The sequence below is a fragment of the Anabrus simplex genome, chromosome 1, assembly GCF_040414725.1.
Source record: "Anabrus simplex isolate iqAnaSimp1 chromosome 1, ASM4041472v1, whole genome shotgun sequence".
In the NCBI taxonomy this organism is placed as follows: Eukaryota; Metazoa; Arthropoda; class Insecta; order Orthoptera; family Tettigoniidae; genus Anabrus; species Anabrus simplex.
This window is the reverse complement of record NC_090265.1, coordinates 1069820415-1069840588: the sequence shown is the minus strand read 5'-3', so window position 1 is coordinate 1069840588 and position 20174 is coordinate 1069820415. Positions and strand designations below refer to the sequence as shown.

At 37.2% G+C, this 20174-nt stretch overlaps 1 protein-coding gene across 1 annotated transcript in view; it reads right to left on the bottom strand.

Moving 5' to 3' along the window:
• The window catches only part of MRG15 (MORF-related gene 15), a 136254-nt gene extending 135790 nt beyond the window's left edge, over nt 1-464 (bottom strand). Inside the window, exon 1 of the mRNA XM_067137140.2 lies at nt 163-464. Within this exon, the coding sequence (XP_066993241.1) occupies nt 163-190 (28 nt within the window). The 5' untranslated portion in view covers nt 191-464. The remainder of the gene's footprint in view (nt 1-162) is intronic.
• Nucleotides 465-20174: the final 19710 nt, after the last annotated feature.

The window sequence follows — 20174 nt, the reverse complement described above, 5'->3', positions numbered from 1 at the left end:
TGTAAATTATTCCAGATGGATAGCCATATCGAAATCCATTAAAAGAGCTTTAAAGAACACAATCTAAGACTTGCTTCTTTAATGGAATACATCTACAACTAGGAAAAAAGTACCAAAAACAAAGACGTACAATTTTACAATTGTAAGTTCAATATATATTACCTTCCTGGAATTTGTATTTTGGAGGCATTCCACTGGCTGCACCCGAAATGATGAAAACCTTTTACAGTACTTTACCGAGATAAATAACCCCAACCAAAGTTCTTGGCGGAAAATACTGTGCAGCTAATATTACTTTCGATAGAGCAACGAAAAACCTGTAAAATACTTATATCATAAACAGTATCACATGAGATTTGAAACGTTGAACAATTATACTGATAGTTTATGCTTAATTTAATTCAGCTAAATATAATTGTTTGTTTATAAAGCCCCGCATTCAGCGACCATGTTTAAAAATCGGAAATTATACACCATCGATCAGCATAAATCGCTCGAAATCGTAGTTCAAAGATCGACCAAGGCCATTTATAACCATTCTTCTCGACTCGACATCTGAACTTCGATACTTTATCGATTATGCTTTGTAGAAGCAAATACAGTAGAGACAATACGCGACACTCAGCGAGATATCGACGGACAGCTATTAAAGCTCTCTCTAGCGGGTAGACCTGAGAACTACTGATTCTGTCATAAGAGCACGCGTATTTGTGTGTGAAGTTTTTGGTGTTATGCGTTTCCAGTGAGTTGAGATAATTAAATAGTAGCTTGTGTCATTCCTTGATATCTCCTCTCAACATGAGGGGAAAGGTACCGGTATGTGCTGTGTTTGGCTGCAGTAACTATGAAGTAGAGAAGAATGCGCGGTCTTTCTTTCGCTACCCTCGTGACAAGAAAATGTAAGTAATATTGCGTTTGCATATATATTCTTCCAGCGACAAAGAGATTTTTATAGTACTCCATAATTTTCTGACCTGCTCGACCCATATTTTAATATTTAATATAATATAATATAATATAATATAATATAATATAATATAATATAATATAATATAATATAATATAATATAATATAATATAATATAATATAATACGCATATTTTATTGTATAGTGCAGCAGTTAACCTTCAATACCGCCGTGTTGTTGTAGGTGTGATTTGTGGGTTTTGAAATGTCACATAAGTGATTTGGATAAGGTGTACAAGAGAGAAGGGACGTTACGCTTTTATAAGAATTATAAGATCTGTTCAGATCATTTCCAGGCCAGCAACTTCAAAAATTCTCGACTATACAGCCAAGGGTATGTTACATTTTTACTCTAGGACTAATTGTACGTAAATATTCTTCAAAGCATCACTATCGACAACATTTACATACTTTTCTTTATATCCCTCTTCTCAGATTAAAGCCGGAATTTTATAGATTTTCTTTCTGTTATTAGACTTCATGTTAAGAGGAAAATTGTCCAGCTAGTAAATGTTAATTCATTGCATCATGTGTGTAAGGAATGTGCCGATATTTTTATTGACAAGTGTCTTAATGTGATGATACAATGTTTATTAAATGAGAAAAAAGACACTAACCGTAAATGTTCAGGCAGGAATGTTAAAGCAAAAAAAGTAATGCATAAATGAAAGATCAACCCATTCCTCAGCAATCCAATTCACATCTTGTTTATATGTCTAATTTCAGTCTTTAAATAATAACCCTTTAAATAATTCTTCGTTCATTTATCCAGAATTGCTTTAGCAACTTCGAAGTTTCTTTCTTTCTAGACGTAATTTATTTATCCATTTTCGTATATGCATTTCCATTGATATTTGAATTTAGCGCGACTTTCCAGGTCAAGTCTCTAGGAGCGCCACCGTCGAATTATCTCCCATTTTAACAAGGCTAAATCCGTAAGTGTCGCGTATTGTCTCTACTGTATTTGGTACAAGCAAGACCGACTGCAATCCTCGGGCCAAAAGTGAAAACCTACAACCTTTTTTTCCAGTCTATGACCGGATCAGGGATGTAATGAATGAATCATATCTATATATTGTACCGGTTACGACCTGTACATGCCGTATTTTTTGACTATTAATTGTACTTCATCATCGCGCAGGACGTTCAGAGCGAACTTGGTTTGTTTACGTTCGGAGGAGCGAGTAGGTGAGCCAGCGACAGCTGTGTGTGTGACGTAGCTGCAGGGACAGGATAGACTACCCGCCTGACGCCACGTGTAGCCCGCATTGCCTGGTATGTTCTGGATATGAACGTCACGCCTTCGCGAACATTCGATGGGGAATTTTTTTAAAACTTCTCTAATAATAATCGCAGTGACTTGAGCGATACGTCATTTAGAAGAGGTTAACATAAACGTCTCAAACTGTGAATCTCAGGTAAATCCGTCGAGGGGTTTACGAGATATTCAGCCTCAAATAGATCACGTTATATGATGACGTAGGAGCCCCAAACTGAATATAAGCTGAGCTCACTAGACCCGATCATTCAGTCATAGCCTGACTCTCAACGCTGCAGAGTTCGTCGAAGTGCTGATACAGAATATCTTCGAATATTCAAAGTCTTCATGTGGGACTTAAACTCTCACAGTCGTGCTGAAATTATAAATTGTGCGCGTGTGAACTATAATGTATAACAAAGTCTTTATAATGGACATTGAATTTATCAATCAAGTTGAACTTATAATCTGTGCGCATATTGGAACTCTGATTATGACAAATCGTGTATTGGACTTAGGTGACAACAGGTGAGTTGAACTTATATTTTGTGCGCATGTAGAAACTTCTCGATATAACTTACTTTCGTTCTTGTAGAACTGAGTTTATTACCACGTTACCTGTGTGAAACTTAGTCTCAGAATCAATAATAATTTCAATGTGGCGCTACTGCGATATACTACAAACTATGATATTTCTTTTTAAATATCAGTCAGCAGAACTTAATCTCTGAGCAAAGATATCATTAATCTCTGAACAAACATATCATTAATTTCAGTGTGACACTACTACGTTATAATATTAACTGTGACATTTTGTTAAATCTCAATTCGCATAATTTTAGTTATAAACAAGGGTGTTTATGAAAGTGTTCGAACTTTCACATGAATGTTAAAGCAAGTGATTACCATAATCGTGTGCTAAGACGCCGGTGTTTCATTCCGAACTCAAACTGTGTTCTTTATCCAATTCAAACAAAATTGTGTATTATTTCTTCTGGACAGTGTGTAAATTATGTGTGTGTGACAGACAGAAGTGTCTTTGATAAACTCTCGAACATTCACCTATTTTATTTAATGTCAAGTGCGCCTAACAATAAACTGTACTTTTCATTTCAACCTTATTTCTTCGTCAAAGTGCTTAGTATTATTTCATGACTGACAGCAGTGTCTTTGATAAACTCTAGAGAAGTCATACATTTATTTCAATGTCAAGTGCTACTTTATTTAGTGAAAAATTACCACGAACTGTGCCAAGTGCGTGAACAATTATCAGTTTCATTATTTCCATACATGAACTGTGCTTTATTTCCTTCCAATTTCGATGCTACCCGCATTTTCATCTTTAGTGAACTTATAAATTCTGCGTACAAGATTAAGAGTGAATTCGACTGCATATCACAACCACATTAAATGAAACCAAAGTGTCGGGGGACTGTGTAAATTTGGACACTCGTGTAAACTATGTGACGAGTGATTACTCCGCAACATCGTCGGAGAGCGTCGGAGACCGTCCAGAAAGTCGAAAGTTCGAGACTCTAACCCATACCAAGCCAATCTGGGTGTTCCGGCCTTACCTCAACGTAAGATTGGCAACTTTCCGAACGTGTTCCAGCCCCGTTCAGCCTGGTAAACTGGGGGCACGGATCATCAAAAGGCGAAGTTGAAGAGAGCGACTATCAACAGTAAGGTGTTTTGCACTTTGAAATACATTTTCTGAATAAAAAACTATTATTCAAACTATTTAAAATTTTTCTTGTAGATAGGACCCTGCCTCCTGTACTAAGCCCTAGCTAGAAACCACCCAGAATTGCCCCGAGACCTACTTCGTGCTAACTTTGAAATTAATTCATAAAGTCGGACTGTTTTACTGGTACAATATATAAAATATATATATATATATATTTCTGCACATTGCCCAGAATTTAAAAAGGACGGTTTTTTGTATCAGACGTGTCCACAGTAACAACAAAATGCACCTTTTAATTTTCCGTAATTGTCTGTCTGTCTGTCTGTCTGTCTGTCTGTCTGTCTGTCTGTCTGTCTGTCTGTCTGTCTGTCTGTCTGTCTGTCTGTCTGTCTGTCTGTCTGTCTGTCTGTCTGTCTGTCTGTCTGTCTGTCTGTCTGTCTGTCTGTCTGTCTGTCTGTCTGTATGTACACGTATCACGAGAAAACGGCTGCAGAGAATTTAATGAAAATCGGTAGGCAAAGTCCGGGAGTAAGTCGCTACAATCTAGGCCATAAATAATTTTATTCACGCTGAGTGAAATGGTAGTTTAGGAGAAGGCCTAAACATTTATTTCTCAAATATTTATGTTATTAGTGGTCTATCTTAATGAAAATCGGTATGCAAAGTCGGGATAATAAGTCGATATAATCTGGCTCATAATAATTGTATTCACGCTGAATGAAATGGTAGTTTAGGGATAGGCCTAAACTTTAATTCTCAAATATTTATGTCATTAGTGGTAGTATCTTAATGAAAATCAGTACGCAAAGTTGGGGCATAAGTCGCTGCAATCTAGACTATAAATAATTGCTTTCACGCTGAGAAAATGGTGGTTTAAGGGAAGGCCTAAAATTTAATTCTCAAATATTTACGTTATTACTGGGGCCTGTTCCACAAAAGTATGGTCTTGTACATTACAAGTAAATTCTCTAGTAACTTGTACAAATACCAGAGTTTCTGTTCCACAAAAGAATTTTCTACAGTTGTACTTTACTACTCCATACTTACAAATTACTAGTGAATTTTTATAGGCGTGTTCCACAAAAGTACTAGTACTTGTAACTTACTAGCGAATTGAGAAGAATTCTCTACCAGTGAAAGGACAATAATATATAAATGTACTAGTGCTATTTAAATACGCTTATTTTGGATACATTTTGATAAATATGTGGTCTAGCAGTAGTGATACTGATGGTGATGAAAATTAAAACTATCGTCTGTACAGGGAAAGAATAAACTTCCAGTTTAACACTGTATTTGAATACAATGAACGTTTTAGGTTAAGCACAATATAGTGGAAGAACTTTTGATAGATATTGGCCATAGCTTAAAATATCCTACGAACAGAAATAAATCTCTCTCTGCTAAACATCATTTACTAACATTACATTGGCTAGGAAATGGTGGTCAGTACCATGGTACTGCAGATATAATATGCTTGGGATGGCAAAATCTTCGGTCTGTGGTAGCTGCAATAAATGATATAAAATTTCCTCAAATTGTTTGTTGGCCTGAAAATACTGAAAAAAACATATTCCAAGAAGGACATTCCTGGAATCATTAATGAGCAGAATATCTCTTACATACGTCCAACTTTTCCTCTCAAAAGCTCCATGAGCTTTTCCCAAGTCAAATATTTCCATCCAACCATTTATTTTGTCTTGTTTTTTCAGACTCTCGCTGAATCCACCGAAACGAATATCTTTCCTACCTTCTATTTCCTTCAAAATGAATAACTTTGTTTCTCTTGACATCATTTTAACAATTCATGCAGAGTTTGCAATTTCGTAACAATTAAGTTTGGCGGCCGAATATCGTTATTAGCGGCATCTGATTCCTAATGACAGACCAAGGTAGGTACTGTATGTTGGACTCTCGTAGAACTTACGCGAGGATCGCGGAAGAACAGAATGGGTGATAATAACGGAGTAATTTCCTATCATCAAAGAAATAAACTGAAAAATAACATCGTAGCATTAAAAAATTCACAGGAATATTAGTTCTTTCAATCTTTGCTGCATAAGTTACAGTAAAATACGATATTACGATAAATGAGGCAAGCATAACCTAATTCAACGAATGGAATACGAAGATAAACAGCTGATTCATGCTATGACGTAGTATGTTTATTGATATGTCGTCACTTGTAAAACTTGTAACAATTCACTGGTAATATACAAGAGACTATCAATCTTTTGTGGAACAGAAATATACAACTCCATACATTACAAGAACCCACACTAGTAACTTGTAATGTACAAGACCATACTTTTGTGGAATAGGCTCCTGGTCGTATCGATAAATACTACGTAACTGAAGTTATATAGTATTAAATTTCCGACCATTTACGTCTTATACATTGTTACTGTACCGACTATGATCACAGAGATATTCATGAATTTGGATTTTTGTTACTAAGTCCATATCAGCCCCGATCCATGAAAATGTGGTTAAGCAGAATTAAATGAAAACCGTTATATGAAGTCGGGGAATAACGGACTACAGTCTACGGAAAAAATAATTTTATAACACACCCTAATATCACAGAGTGGAAGAAAACTAAATGGGAAGGCCTACAATATAGAAAGCTCATAAAATTGATCAACAATAACATTAAAATTGACCATTGTTTTTGTGATGTGCTTTGTTTCTTATGATGCCACTCATCTCCGATAGATAGGATTATTGCTGCGTACCGAGTTTTTTAAATTTGCTTTACGTCGCACTGGAAGATATAGGTCTTATGGCGACGATGGGAGAGGAAAGGGCCAGGAGTGTGGAGGAAGCGGCCCTGACTTTAAGGTACATCCCCAGCATTTGCCTGGTGTGAAAATGGGAAACGTAGGAATACCTTCTTCAGGGCTGCCGACAGTGAGGTTCGAAATCACTATCTCCCGGATGCAAGCTCACAGCTGTGTGCCCCTAACCAGGCGGCCAACTCGCCCGGTCGTACCGAGTGTAACAGCCTGCTTGAATATTGGCGGGAAGTAGCTGGGGAGTTAGATAACTTTCTTCTTTAGCATGTCATTCCTCTGGTTCATACATTTTCTGATACTACTGGTAGGCCCTACGTAACACACTGGTTCATAATAACATTCGAGCTATTCAATCCCTACTCTGAGGCACTGATTGGAATGGGCAGTTTGCATAATTAACGGAATAATACCACAGGAGTGTTCACGGCAGTTTGTGGCCTGGTCATTCCAGCTCTGGAATATTGAACTGTTAGATATGCACCATAGTACTGTTCGTTAAAAGTGAGAAAAAGTGCAGTTTTTCATTTGATCGAGCACTTTATATGATAACGTTGCTTTTGATCTCTACAACCTATTGGCGTTTTTGTAATGACCAATATTGACTTCAGTTAGGAAATCCACAAAGCCAGACTTTCTGAGAATCTGAGTATAGGCTATTAGTACGATGGGGTCGCCACTCCCAAAGTGATTTATTAATGACTGATAGATGCTATGAAATGAGAATGGAGAGAGTTGCTGGAATGAAAGATGACAGGGAAAACCGGAGCCCACGGAGAAAAATATGTCCCGCCGCCGTTGTGTCCAGCACAAATCTCACATGGGGTGACCGGGATTTGAACCACGATATCGAGCGGTGAGTGGCCGACGCGTTGCCGTCTGAGCTACGGAGGCTCCCAGACCAATAATATAAGACCTTAATACAAAAACAACATGGCCGACGCATCGGTTTCATGTAAACACGCCTGTGATACATAAACATAGTATTATTATCTTTAATAGGGGCACCCGAATGGGCATTAGGATTTACAATATTCACTTATCGACATGATTCTTTTGCTACTACTACTAACAATGCTTTCATTCCGCACCCTGAAGGGGTGGGGCGGGCCACCTAGAGGGTATCGCCCTCTCTCTGGCCAAGAGATGCAGGTGGGTTGGGGAGATGAGACGGAAGAGGGATGTTGGTAATTTGATGTATGGAATTAGGAGGTGTGTGCGGATAGTATTTAATTATCGGAGATGTGTGTAAGGATTAAGTATTCTTGTTTTGCCAAATAATCCTTACGTTTGAAATGATCGGTTTACATGTCTTGGTGCGGTAATTGCTCGAAAAATAAATATGGAACCAATTGAATGTGTCTATGGTGGCTAAATGTAAATTCTAACTTTAATAATCCGGTCTAAGTGTTTAAGTTACAAATGGCATGACGTACGCCCATGGCCTGTTCTCGGCCTTAGTGCTGTGACGTCATGAATGGTATTCTCTATAGGTGGTGTTGGTATAAGAATAACTAAAACACCTCACGAAAGTTCGACTCCATGGCTATATGATTAGCGTGCTGGCCTTTGGTCACAGGGGTCCGGGTACCATTCCCGGCAGGGTCGGGAGTTTCAACCAACATTGGGTAATTTCGCTGACACTGGGGCTGTGTGTGTGTGTTGTATTCATCATCATTTTATCCTCATCACGACGCGCAGGTCGCCTATGGACGTCAAATCAAAAGACCTGCACCTGGCGAGCCAAACATATCCTCGGACGCTCCCGACATTTCATTTTACCTCACAAAAGTCCAAATAAAACGTTATTTTTAAGTTTTCAAAAATTTTGAATTACAAACTCGAATATTCACTGATGCTTTACTTTTTGATCTAATTTACAACTTAGAATATGGTAGCGTTCACAGCGTTCATTACAACGTTCACGTACACAATCACTGCTGGGAATGTGATACTTCTTATTTATGCACAATTTGGTATGAAATCCGCGCACAGCCACCCTGGTCACCACATGTCGTAATTTCTGGTTTGCATGTCTCCATTTGGTAGTCATCACTGCTTCTGTTGTACAGAAGTCTTCCCATATTTGATCTTCCTTCTCCCGTCTTTCGCAGAGCAGTCTTCGCTGCAGGTGTATTTGGTAACAAGCATCTTAAAGTTAAATCTTCAAAAAATATTTATTTTGCCATACCATAAACTAGTCGAGTTGACCTGTATTTTGATAAGCCCATAGTTCTTTCCAAGAATCTGGCTTTTAGAGCCACGATATCTTCCATTGTTTTACAGACATGTGTTCCCAGATGATCTCTATTCCGTATGCCAACGTGGGAGGTAGTTTGGCATCGAACAACTTCAAGGCAGTTTCCAGAGAGAGGAGCTGTAGATTTTTAATTTCGTTAATTGCTTTAACTGGAACAATCAGTCTCTCCCTGAGGTCATTGAGAAATATTTTTCAGTCATCTGTATTGTAATTCTTAAATATCTATACCGTACATGTTCTTCTTAAGCGGTAAGCCTTTGCGTAAGATTTCATGGTTCGAGGCAAGTCTTCTTGCTTTCCTGAAAATTACTAATTCCGTTTTGTCTCGATTCATCTGTAGTTCGTTCGTTTCTAACCATACAACTAAGAAGCGTACCGGTAGTCCCCCTTGAAGCTCTTCCCTGTTGATTGACGCCAGTGCCATATCGTCTGCATATATTTATGACGATATAGCTCGTGATCCGTTATTAACTGCAGCTACTACATCGTGGTAAGAATACTGAATTGCAATGAGCTAAGTGGATCGCCCTGCAATACTCCACTAATCTGATTTAACCATTCAGACTGTCCAATACTGTCGTTGATTCTCACAAAATTTTCCGACAGGATGTTTGATATGAGTTTGTTGCCCGTGGGTCTTCGTAGAGTTCCCTTAATTTTTCTACTAGCTTCCTGCATATACCATGCCAAAAGCCTTTGAAAAATCTATGATCACATACAGCTTCCCTCGTTCTTTACTTATTTCGCTTGTATTTGTCTTATTAGGTATTCGGCAGCCATTAATGTGGAGCGACCTACTCTGAATATAAATTGCTCGTCTGGAAGATGTTCCTTTATTTTTGGGCCTATCCACAAGGCTAGCATCTTGAGAGTGTTTTGCAAGCAGCTACTTCAAGTGCTATACCTCGATACGCTTCAGGATTATTTGGGTCTCTTTTGCTTTTGTATAGTGTTTTTTACTGTGGAAATGAGCCATCCCCTTGGAATATTCCCTGTCTCTAAACATTTCTTGAACATGGCAAGCCTTGCCTCTGCCATTACTGCGTATACATCTTGTAGATGTTCATTGCACGGTCCATCCGATCCTGGTGCATTCCCTTTCTTTAGTAATCTCATGACAGTAAACAACTCATCCTTGGTGAAGTATGGATATATTTCATTCAAATATATTTCTTCTGTAAAAACTGATCTCGTTTCCTTGTGTGATAAAGTGTCACTAAAATAATTTTTCCGTCTTTCCATGGGAAAGGACATTACGTGTCTAGGCTGCTTTAACCTTAAGGCTTAGAAATGATCCTTTCCCGCAGCTTCTGCGTGTCTAATAGCTTCCTTTTCGATCAATTCCATTTGCTTCCTATTTATTAATCTTTTGTATTCCTGCTTTTGGCGTGGATATTCCTTCAAGGTTTCTTCGCATTTTGATGTTTTAAGTTCTCTTAAACTGGCTAGAGTGGCCTTTCTTTTCTGGTATCACTCTATGTCAAACCATCGTTTTGCTCTTTTTTGGTCTCATCTTAACAGTTGCTTCGTTAATCACTTCTACAATGGTCTTACCTGCTTCGTCTAATTATTTTCTGCAACGAGTAACTGTATATTTCCTGTAGTTCAGACATCTCTTCTAAAGCCCTATTGTCTAATTTACGACTAATAATGCGTGTGTATTTATCGTTCTTGTCAATTACTGTTCCTGCTTAAGGACTTTTGATATCGGAATATGCTTTCTTATAAATGCCCTATCCGTTTTCCATAATTGTTTCTGACCACATATTGTGAACCCTCTTGTAAATACTAAATCCAGAGTACTCATGCCGTTGTGACAAATGTAACTGTATGTATCATTTTTATTGATTAGATTTAGTCCCTCTTCTTCATAGAATGCCAGTACTTATGTTTGTTTTCCTTGTTTCCTTGTCTATTGGGCAGTTGAAATCACCAGGTAAGACTTTTCCTTTAGGGAGATTACACTGTAAACGTGAGATAAAGTGTCTATGAAGTCTATAGAAGTGCAGTCCCGATTAAAGGATGCAGTAATTACGAAACATATTTTCGTTTCAACAATCAATATATCTTTCCATTTATATCATATTGTAAAAGGAGACCAGTGAGATTTATTTATTCAACTCATCCCGCCCATCGGTCTACATTTTCCTCGTCGTGCCATATCATGAATATTATAGAATCCGTCAAAATTTGTCTTTAATTCATCACATAAGAACGTTTCTTTCAGGGTAATATGTCAAACTGGTTAAATGTGTCTTCAGGCATAATTTTTACTACTGTCTTTAGGCCGTCTATATTCCATTTCAATAACTTTATGCACTCACCAATGATCGCTGTTTCTCGTTCCTGTAAATATTCAAGGTGCCCGAAAAGAGCGAAACTTAATGCCTGTAGGTCAGAAATTTTCCAAATAGACCATTTCTTTGTAACATAGTGGAAACGCAATCTTGCAAACTTGAACAAATTGCCTTCTTCCTAGCTCCTGACGGCTTATGTTGCCAACGATACCATTTCCCCGTCGGTATGTTTCTATTAGTCGTTCATTTGTATCCGGTGTCAATCTGGAAATGTGTAGCCATACCATACTCTCCACTGCATTGATTGCACATTTGCATTCTTTCCTCCCTCATGACACAATCTCTGAAGAGCACATTTTTTCGTTGATTTGTTTCGATTCTCCTTTTTTCTTTATTACAGACCAAGTCTCTCTTTCATCATTATATCCTATAGTGGTCTTAGATTGTTTGGATGTTACCTTTACAACTGACGTACGTGCTGTAAAGGGTGTAATGGGTCTGTTCCCTGGTGTGTTACATTGTTTCTTGAACTCGTTCTTCCGTAATCTCTTCCATATTTTGCTTTCTGACAGAGGTGTCTAATTTGGTTGTTTGTCTAATATCCGAGCATAGTTGTAACGTGAATAATTGAAACTCTATTAATTAGAACATATTTTACTTGTGTACTGGGATATTTTTCCCGTTTTATTGTGCATTGTTTGGTGCTTCTGTTTTATTTGTGCATCCTGCTGAACGCTATTGGTCCCTTGGAAAATCAGTACTGGCCTTCTTCATTGAGTGTCCTTGGCCGGTTGCTATAAGTAGCTACTCTTTTCTTCTCATTTGTCTCCTTATGCATTATGCATATTCCTCGCTTATGTTGTCAAGTTGCAATCAGGTGAGATCTTAATTTTTCGATGAAGGTTTCCTTCTAAACATCTATTGTTTCCTTGTACTTGTTAATGGTAGTCATCTCTTAGTAAGCTTCTTACCTCTTACATATTTGCTCTTGGGTGTCTATGTACTGAAATTTTTCTCTGCCATTTTATTCTATTAGGGTGGGTTTCCATTTGAGATTAACTGGGAGAGTAACTTTCGATATTCACTCTCTGGTTTTTGTCAATCAGAGAGTTAATTTCGGCCCTAATAACTATCGAGAGTACCCGGTGAGTCCCTCGCCATGATAGATTACACAAGTTCTCGTCGCACCCTGTCCACTTGTGAACCTGCAGAGAGTGGAGAGTGGAAATTAGTCGAAATGTCACCACATTACTACTGACAAGTCGCAGCAGCTGACCGCTTTTTCTGTTTTTCATTTTTTCAATTCTTGGGATACCTTAAACAATAGAGAGCACATCATTATTGATTAATTTGAATATTGTACATATGTATTATATACTTGTTATTATAACAATAACCAGGATACAATAATTATAATATATTTATTTCCATGTAAATTGTTGTGATTATAGTACAATATAAACTAATTTAGTCTTAATTCAACTTTATTGAACAGTCTTGCATGGTTCTTTAAGTTGTGAAGTTTCCTTTAAACTTAAGCTCCGGAACACGAAAATTTCACCCCTACTTCTTATAAAGTGTTGCTTCTTCACTCTGTCACGGTAATCGGTACACTTCACATTCCACAGAATTTCTCACTTTTATATATTTGATTTAAATGTTTTGTATCCTGCGGTGACCAATTTTTAGTCATCTTGAACACAGTTCGTATCTGGACTGCTAATATCCAAGAGGGCCGGGAGCACGTGTCGACTAGCGAGCAAGTTGAGACAAGGTGGCTCTCGGAGAGTTGCGAGCGAATTTCCGTTAGTTTCTCTCGGCACTGTGTCCATTGGCGAGTAACTGCTATCGAGATGCACGCCAGTATTTACTCTCTAGTGTACGGGCATCTTTACTTATGACGGGTGACTTGTGTCATGCATGTAACGTGATCTTCTTGCGCTGGTTGATGGATATCAGTTTTGGCCACTGGCTGCTACTGCATTTTCCCTTCCATATCTCGAACCAAATATCACCCATACCTACAATCTCGGCATAGGTTTAAAATTTCGACAACCATCTCTCAGCATACATACCGTTCAATTGTTGCTTGTAAGCTTCTTGTAGCACTAAACCACCCTTCCCTCGTTTCAGTCGCATCCAGTAATTCAATATTCTTTTAACGCATTCTACTCCTCTTCTATTTATCAGCACTCCTAGATATTCTAACTTTTCAACTTCTTTCTAAATTTTCTCCCCATACTCTTGCATATAATTAACATCGATTTATTACAATTCATTTTCAGTGTCCATGTCTTTGCGTATTCTGAAATCTCATTCAAACTTCTCTGTAAACCCACTCTTATTAAAGCCATTAATGTGTTATATGGTCCGCGAATATCAATCCTGGAATCTCTAGTTTGTGTACTACCGGTACTGCCCAATTTTCTCCTCCGTGCCCTTCCACTACCTATGCCATTCATGAATAATAAAAATATCAGCGATAATTTACAACCTTGCTTTAAACCAATTTTGTAATATATCGGCCTACTAATTAGATTATTTTGTAGTTTGATACAACAATATACATTCTGGTAAATAGCCTCAATCGCGCGGATCAACATTCTTGAAACTCCCATCCTGCCTAATTTTTCCATTAGCGCTTTTCTGCTCACCGTGCCAAATGCTTTTTCAAAATCGGCGGCTAGATTTACACTGCCTCTTTCCTTGTTCAGGTATTTTTCCATTATCATCTGTACTGTCATGATAGTATCTGTTGTTCGCCTCCCCGTTCAAAATCCACCTTGAAACATAGATAATATCGAATTCTCTTCAGCCAAAACTCTTAGCCTATTTGGCAAGACCCTTGTGCATATCTTACTCAGTGAGTCTAGCAGAGTTATTCCTCGGTAGTTGCTCGGAAGGTTTTTGTTCCCTTTTTTTTTGTATATTGGGGCAATAATTCAAAATTCCTACTCTTTTGGTACTTCACCATCATTGAAAACTGTTAAATAATTTTACAATTCCCTGCCCCATCTGGCTGTGTATACCGTTTCTCCCCCCCCCCACTCCGTCGATATACTCCTAAGTTTACCTAACACCTCCCGTACTTCCTTTATTGAGATTTCCTTATCGAGTTCATACATGCTTACTACTATATTTCTCCATACACCCTTTGTCCCTTCTCTATATTCCCAATTATAATTCTCTCTAAAATTTGCTAAAGTATGTCACGCACTGGTCATAATCAATACTTGACTTGTCGTACTTCTTCCCTCTTATTAAATTTTACTTATTCTTTCTCAAATTCTCTCCGTTTGGTTCATCATGCATTCTTTATTTATTAAATCTGCTTGTTCCTTCATCCATAGTTTCTTCCTCTCAAAAATTTTATTGACTTATATTTAACTGTAAACCCCCTTTCCTATCTCTAGCCACGTTTTCAACAGTCCCACAATGTCAAAATTTTCCAGCATATTTTTTTCCGCTATATTACCTATTATACTTAGCAAACCTTCAATATTTACAAAGCCTATCTTCCTGTTTTACTTAGCAAACCTTCAATATTTACAAAGCCTATCTTCTAATCTAGTTATAACTTCTTCTCCCTTACTTCTCTGTTTCCTTTATTTTTTGCTTCTCGTTACTATCTTCCTTTCCTTAATCAATAAAAAATATCCTACATTCCTTCCGTTTGTTCTACAGTCTTTTAACGCTTTTATTACTGTCCTCCTTAATACCTCACATTCCTTATTATACCAACCTCCCATACTTCTCTTCTTTCTTCTACTACTTTGTTCTATCCGTCCAACCCACTTTAGTGGATATTCAGTTAGCTCCAATGGTCTATCAATATTATTTTACATCAATGCCACTTCCCTACCACAGCTAATTATTTGTATCTCTTTTTCTATGAGGTCATCTTGTTCCAGTTTTGTATTCTCAGTCCATTTATATTTAATGTATCTTCTACCCTTCTCTAAAATACTCTTTGTGTCTCCATCCCTTGTCCCCTTAATACTTCCCTCTATTCTCACCGATACCGATGCTTGGTGCGATTCCACCCATCTCTAATCTTTTGATTTTCCCTAACATATCTTCCGAACTCAATACTAAGTCAACAACACTTCCCCCTGAGCCGTAATATGTCAGTTTTCAATCTTTCTCCTCCCCCTCAGCAAGAATTTAAAATGAATTTTCGTACCTCGCAGAAATCCAGTAGTTTTCCACCGCAACTATTTATTTCCTCATCTTTACTTCTTCTTCCTCCCCTTATTGTCATCTCGTCTTCCTTACTGAACATTGGGCCTCGCTCACCTATTCTGGCATTCCAATCTCCAATTAATAATATTCCATCTTCTTCATACTTCCCTCTAATAATACTAGTTTCTAATAATAACTCCTCAAAAAAGTTATCATTAGCATAAAGAAATCCCTTGGGGTGACAGTAAGTATAAGCCAAGCACAACTTTTTCTCTCCTTTTCTCCCTCCTCACGTTAAATCTTAACCAAAGCACTTCTTCAAAATCACTCACATTACCCTCTATAATTCACTGATCTCCTCTTTAATCAACACCATTATTCCCCGGACGATCGCGCTTTATTATGCAGTTTTTTCTTGACTTATATTTAATTGCAAACATCCTTTCCTATCTTTAGCCACGTTTCCAAGAGTTCTACAATGTCAAAACTTTCTAGCATATATTTCACCTCTATATTACATATTTTACTTAGCAAACCTTCAATATTTACACAGCCTATCTTCCAATTTAGTTATAACTTCTTCTCCCTTCTCCGTTTCCTTATTTATTTTTGCATCTCGTTACTATCTCCCTCTTTCCTTCCACCTCCATGCCTTCATACTTTGAAATTTTAGCGCGCTCTTTCCTTTATGTTTTCCTTCCATACCTTCATTTTCTTATCCCACAGGTCCTTTAGACTCCCTCCCTTTCAACATAGTACCTCTTCCTTTCTTTTCATCCCTCGAACCATCAGTTCCCTTATTATGATCTTTTCCATTAAACTCTATATATGATTTTTCTTGAAAAACACTATCCAAAACCGCTTCCCGTGTCCTCGTATTTGACCCAACACTTCTCTGGCCACCTGACCCTTCGTTGGATTCAGTTCTTACGGGTACCTCGTCACCTCGCTCCTCTTGATCAGCAACCTGCCTTCTATCCTGCCGTGAAACCAGGTCCTCTTCCTGTTTAAGCTTCTCTCCCATAACTTTCAATTTTGCCACCGTCGAGACACGTCACCATTTACCGTTAGATACAAGCAACTGTTCATCCCTTATATACACCCTCAGACCCTGATATCTGGCTCTCCCTAGATGTTTCTTCAGAATGCTCAAGTTCTCAAGTTCGCATGTTTCTCTTGACCCACATTTTCCCCCTTGTAAGTTACTCGCATTTATTAGTACTATTTCCGCCATTGTTCATCTATAATACGCCCTAATCCGGAGGAAAAACCTACAGCTACACCTGTATTCCAGACACCGGAGACATACATGGGAATAATAAGTACTCTTGTAACATTATCCTTTCATTCTGTAGATTTCTTGTTGGATTGCATTTTTATATCAAGAAACGTTGCATTTATTTAGAGAAGTAGAATTTCAATAATGGTGATGGTAGAGTAGACATTGATTTATTGATTCATTGGTCTAATTTTATTGATTTCTTGAAATATTGCTGTGTTGATTCATTGATTAATCCCCATTTGTTGGTGATTTACATGAAGGTACGAGGGTAATTAAGACCTTCAAAAGATTACGGGGAAATGAAGGCTATAACTATAATAATAATAATAATAATAATAATAATAATAATAATAATAATAATAATAATAATAATAATAATAATAATAATAATAATAATAATAATAATAAGGATGATGAAAGATTTCATAGAAATTCATGACGATAATAATAATAATAGTGTATCGGTCACTTTTAAAGCAATGATTTAACCGAAGCATTGGTAGAGAATGACTTGTGAAATAATTCTGACCTTAGAAAGGAAGGTGATAGTTGTGGTCAGAAGGCAGTTCATCGAAATGATGCACTTAGGAATAATAATCATGGAAATAATAATAATGAGTAGGAACAATTTTAAGTTGTTATTGATAGATTAATGTGAGTGACGATTGTGTGATGATTCTTGTTTATGAATATAATTGACAACATGATGACCGCTAGGGTACATGTGAGTCGTGAAGGTATTTGTGATTATAGTAATATGATTAATGATTAGTAATTCAGGGAATAATAATAAAATATGGCTCAACAACTTACCCCTAACTGATGGTGGTGATGAATTCTGTTCACCTAATTTTGGACATTTATTGCATGTCACGGTGTTATTCATTGCTATGATCTGTGAATATGATGAAAGAGTTTTCAATCTAATCCAGAAGGGAGACATAACAATAAAATAATAATAATAAGCCCTAATAATAATAATAACATTCTTGATGCTGTGATAAAATCTGCTGATAAATAATTGGGGGAGATTGTACAATTGCGTGACAGTTTATCAATGTGTTTCAAACCGTAGAATTTCTTATGGTGATTTTTCATGGATTCTTGTCATGTGGATTTTTGATTCAGTTTGTTGCGCGTTTATTTATGTGATACTCTACTATCCAGCTATAAGTAACTCAGAAAGTGTATGATTATTTAAAAATAGAAATATAGGAATACATTCGAACGTAATCTGACAAGAATTTTCCAAATAAACTTGTTAATGAATTTGTAAAAATAATTTTCCAAGAATTTTCCTAAGTGTTCGTAAAATATTTTTCCAAAGAATTAATCGAAGAATTTTCTAAAGAGTTCGTGATGAATTTGCGAATTAATTTATAGGAATTAGCCAAGAATTTGTAAAAGGAGTTGAAAGAATTGGTAAAGAATGTATTCATCAAGGAAATATTGTATAATTAAATGATCAAATGTAGCAATATTGGTTATAACGACATTTTCGCTAACATTGTGGTCTGTTCAATGTTACAGTTTCGTAAATCAACGATTTAGACCAGAAGCATGGTTTCAGACGAGTTTAAGTGAAGATGAATTGTAATGAATGGAACCCATAAGCATGCAGTGCACCTGTATATAAATTCACATTAACAAATCAGAAGCAGTCATATTATGTTGAAATTGTGTATAAAATTTTTCCTTATTTGCATGTCCAGAGTGTCTTTTTATTAATAAATGTCATTGTTGTTTTGTTATGTCTCCTATCCAATCACTTATAGCCCTGCAAATATAAATTTGATAAGGTCTGTCCCCAAAATAGTAAAGACGGCCCTGCGAACGTTCCACCTGTTGGGACTCTCGCTCCGCTGACTGAGCGACCCCGGAAAAGGGGACATACTTACGTGTATATATATTAATGCTAAAACAATTCCGGCTATGGGAAAGCATAGGATAGAATTTAAGCACATACATACTGTGCCCTTCAAAAGTGGTGATATTTTATTAAGAGAGAACATTTTATTACAAGAGTGAGTTGGGACATTATTTCGACAGCCAGGAAGGGAAATTTCAACACTTCCGAGCCGGCGAGAACAAGTTATTTGGAGACTGGATTTCGCGGTTTAGCAGCGAGCGAGGACGAGTCGGGAACTCTGTTAGTTAGATGTCCTTCAGTCAGCTGTGTGTGCCACGTGACAAGGTGAATAGTATGTGAGCCGCTCGATCGATAAAGTCAAGGACGTTTGTCGTGGGACAGTGTCAGCCAATAAAACGACAATTTTCGCCTGAATGTAATGGATCGACCAATCAAGATTAATTAAGAGACACACCTCCGTCTCAAGACGATGAAATAATGGTATTTCCAAAGGAAAATTTTATTCTAGACTCTGCTTCTGAACTCTGCGTCTGATAGATATTCTGACTGCATCTACTGTCGAGTTTAGACGTCTTTTACTTCGCTGGGGAACATGACTTCACAGAAGGCATTGAAATTTTAACATACGGTAATTCAGACACTCCCTAAATTCTGTCTACGAATAATTTGAGATTTGCAAAAGATAAGTATTTTTACCCATCTCAACAAGTATCGGGCGTGTGTCCTGGACTTTTTCTAAGACCTGTTTGTCAGTTTCAGCTTTTTCACGAGGAGAATCACGAGAGGAAGACTACTGGTTCGAGTACATTTCAAGATGCCTGTCCTTCCACAAACTGAATTCTGCTGCTGTTTCCTGTACGCCCTCACGTCCTCAATGAACTTCTAATTATGTGAGGAACCTCAGACATGGACGGGACACGGTTCGATGGTGGGTGAGGTGATCATACTCTAGGTCATCAGCCAGAATCCAGCAGTCAACAGTCACATGGGTACCATTTAAAAATATTTCTTCCTGCCTATCTATGTATAATTTGTGTAAACATAGCTTTTTTTTATTCATTTAGAGTAACTTCTATTAGTATTGATATAGTTAGATTTTCATTCCTTCTTTCCTTGGTGAAAGTTAGTTTGTGTTACTGAACGGATGTGTATCGGACTCTATAAGCTAGTCATTTGAGCGAGTGTCTTCGAGAGGAATTTCGATTGTCCCAAGTTCAGTATAACAGGAGAACTAAAATTAATTTGACCTCTACGTTAATCTTGGTTGAGTTTAAAATGATTTTATAATTTAATTGGAACCAGATGGAACAGTATTTCAGTACTTTTCATTACATTAAAATTCATTCTACGATTATACGATGTTTCAATGTATTTGGCATACGCTAGAGTCATCTGAGATGTTATCGTACAGTAGCCTTTGCGAGTGTGATCATGCGCGGCGAGAAGTAATAGCAATAATAATAATGAAATTAAATCAACTTAATTACGGGCTTAAACATGAATAAGGTCATGAGTATAATATTATTTATTCTTGAATGAGATTAATGTGTGCTCATTTTGTATAAATGTAGACCTGGAAC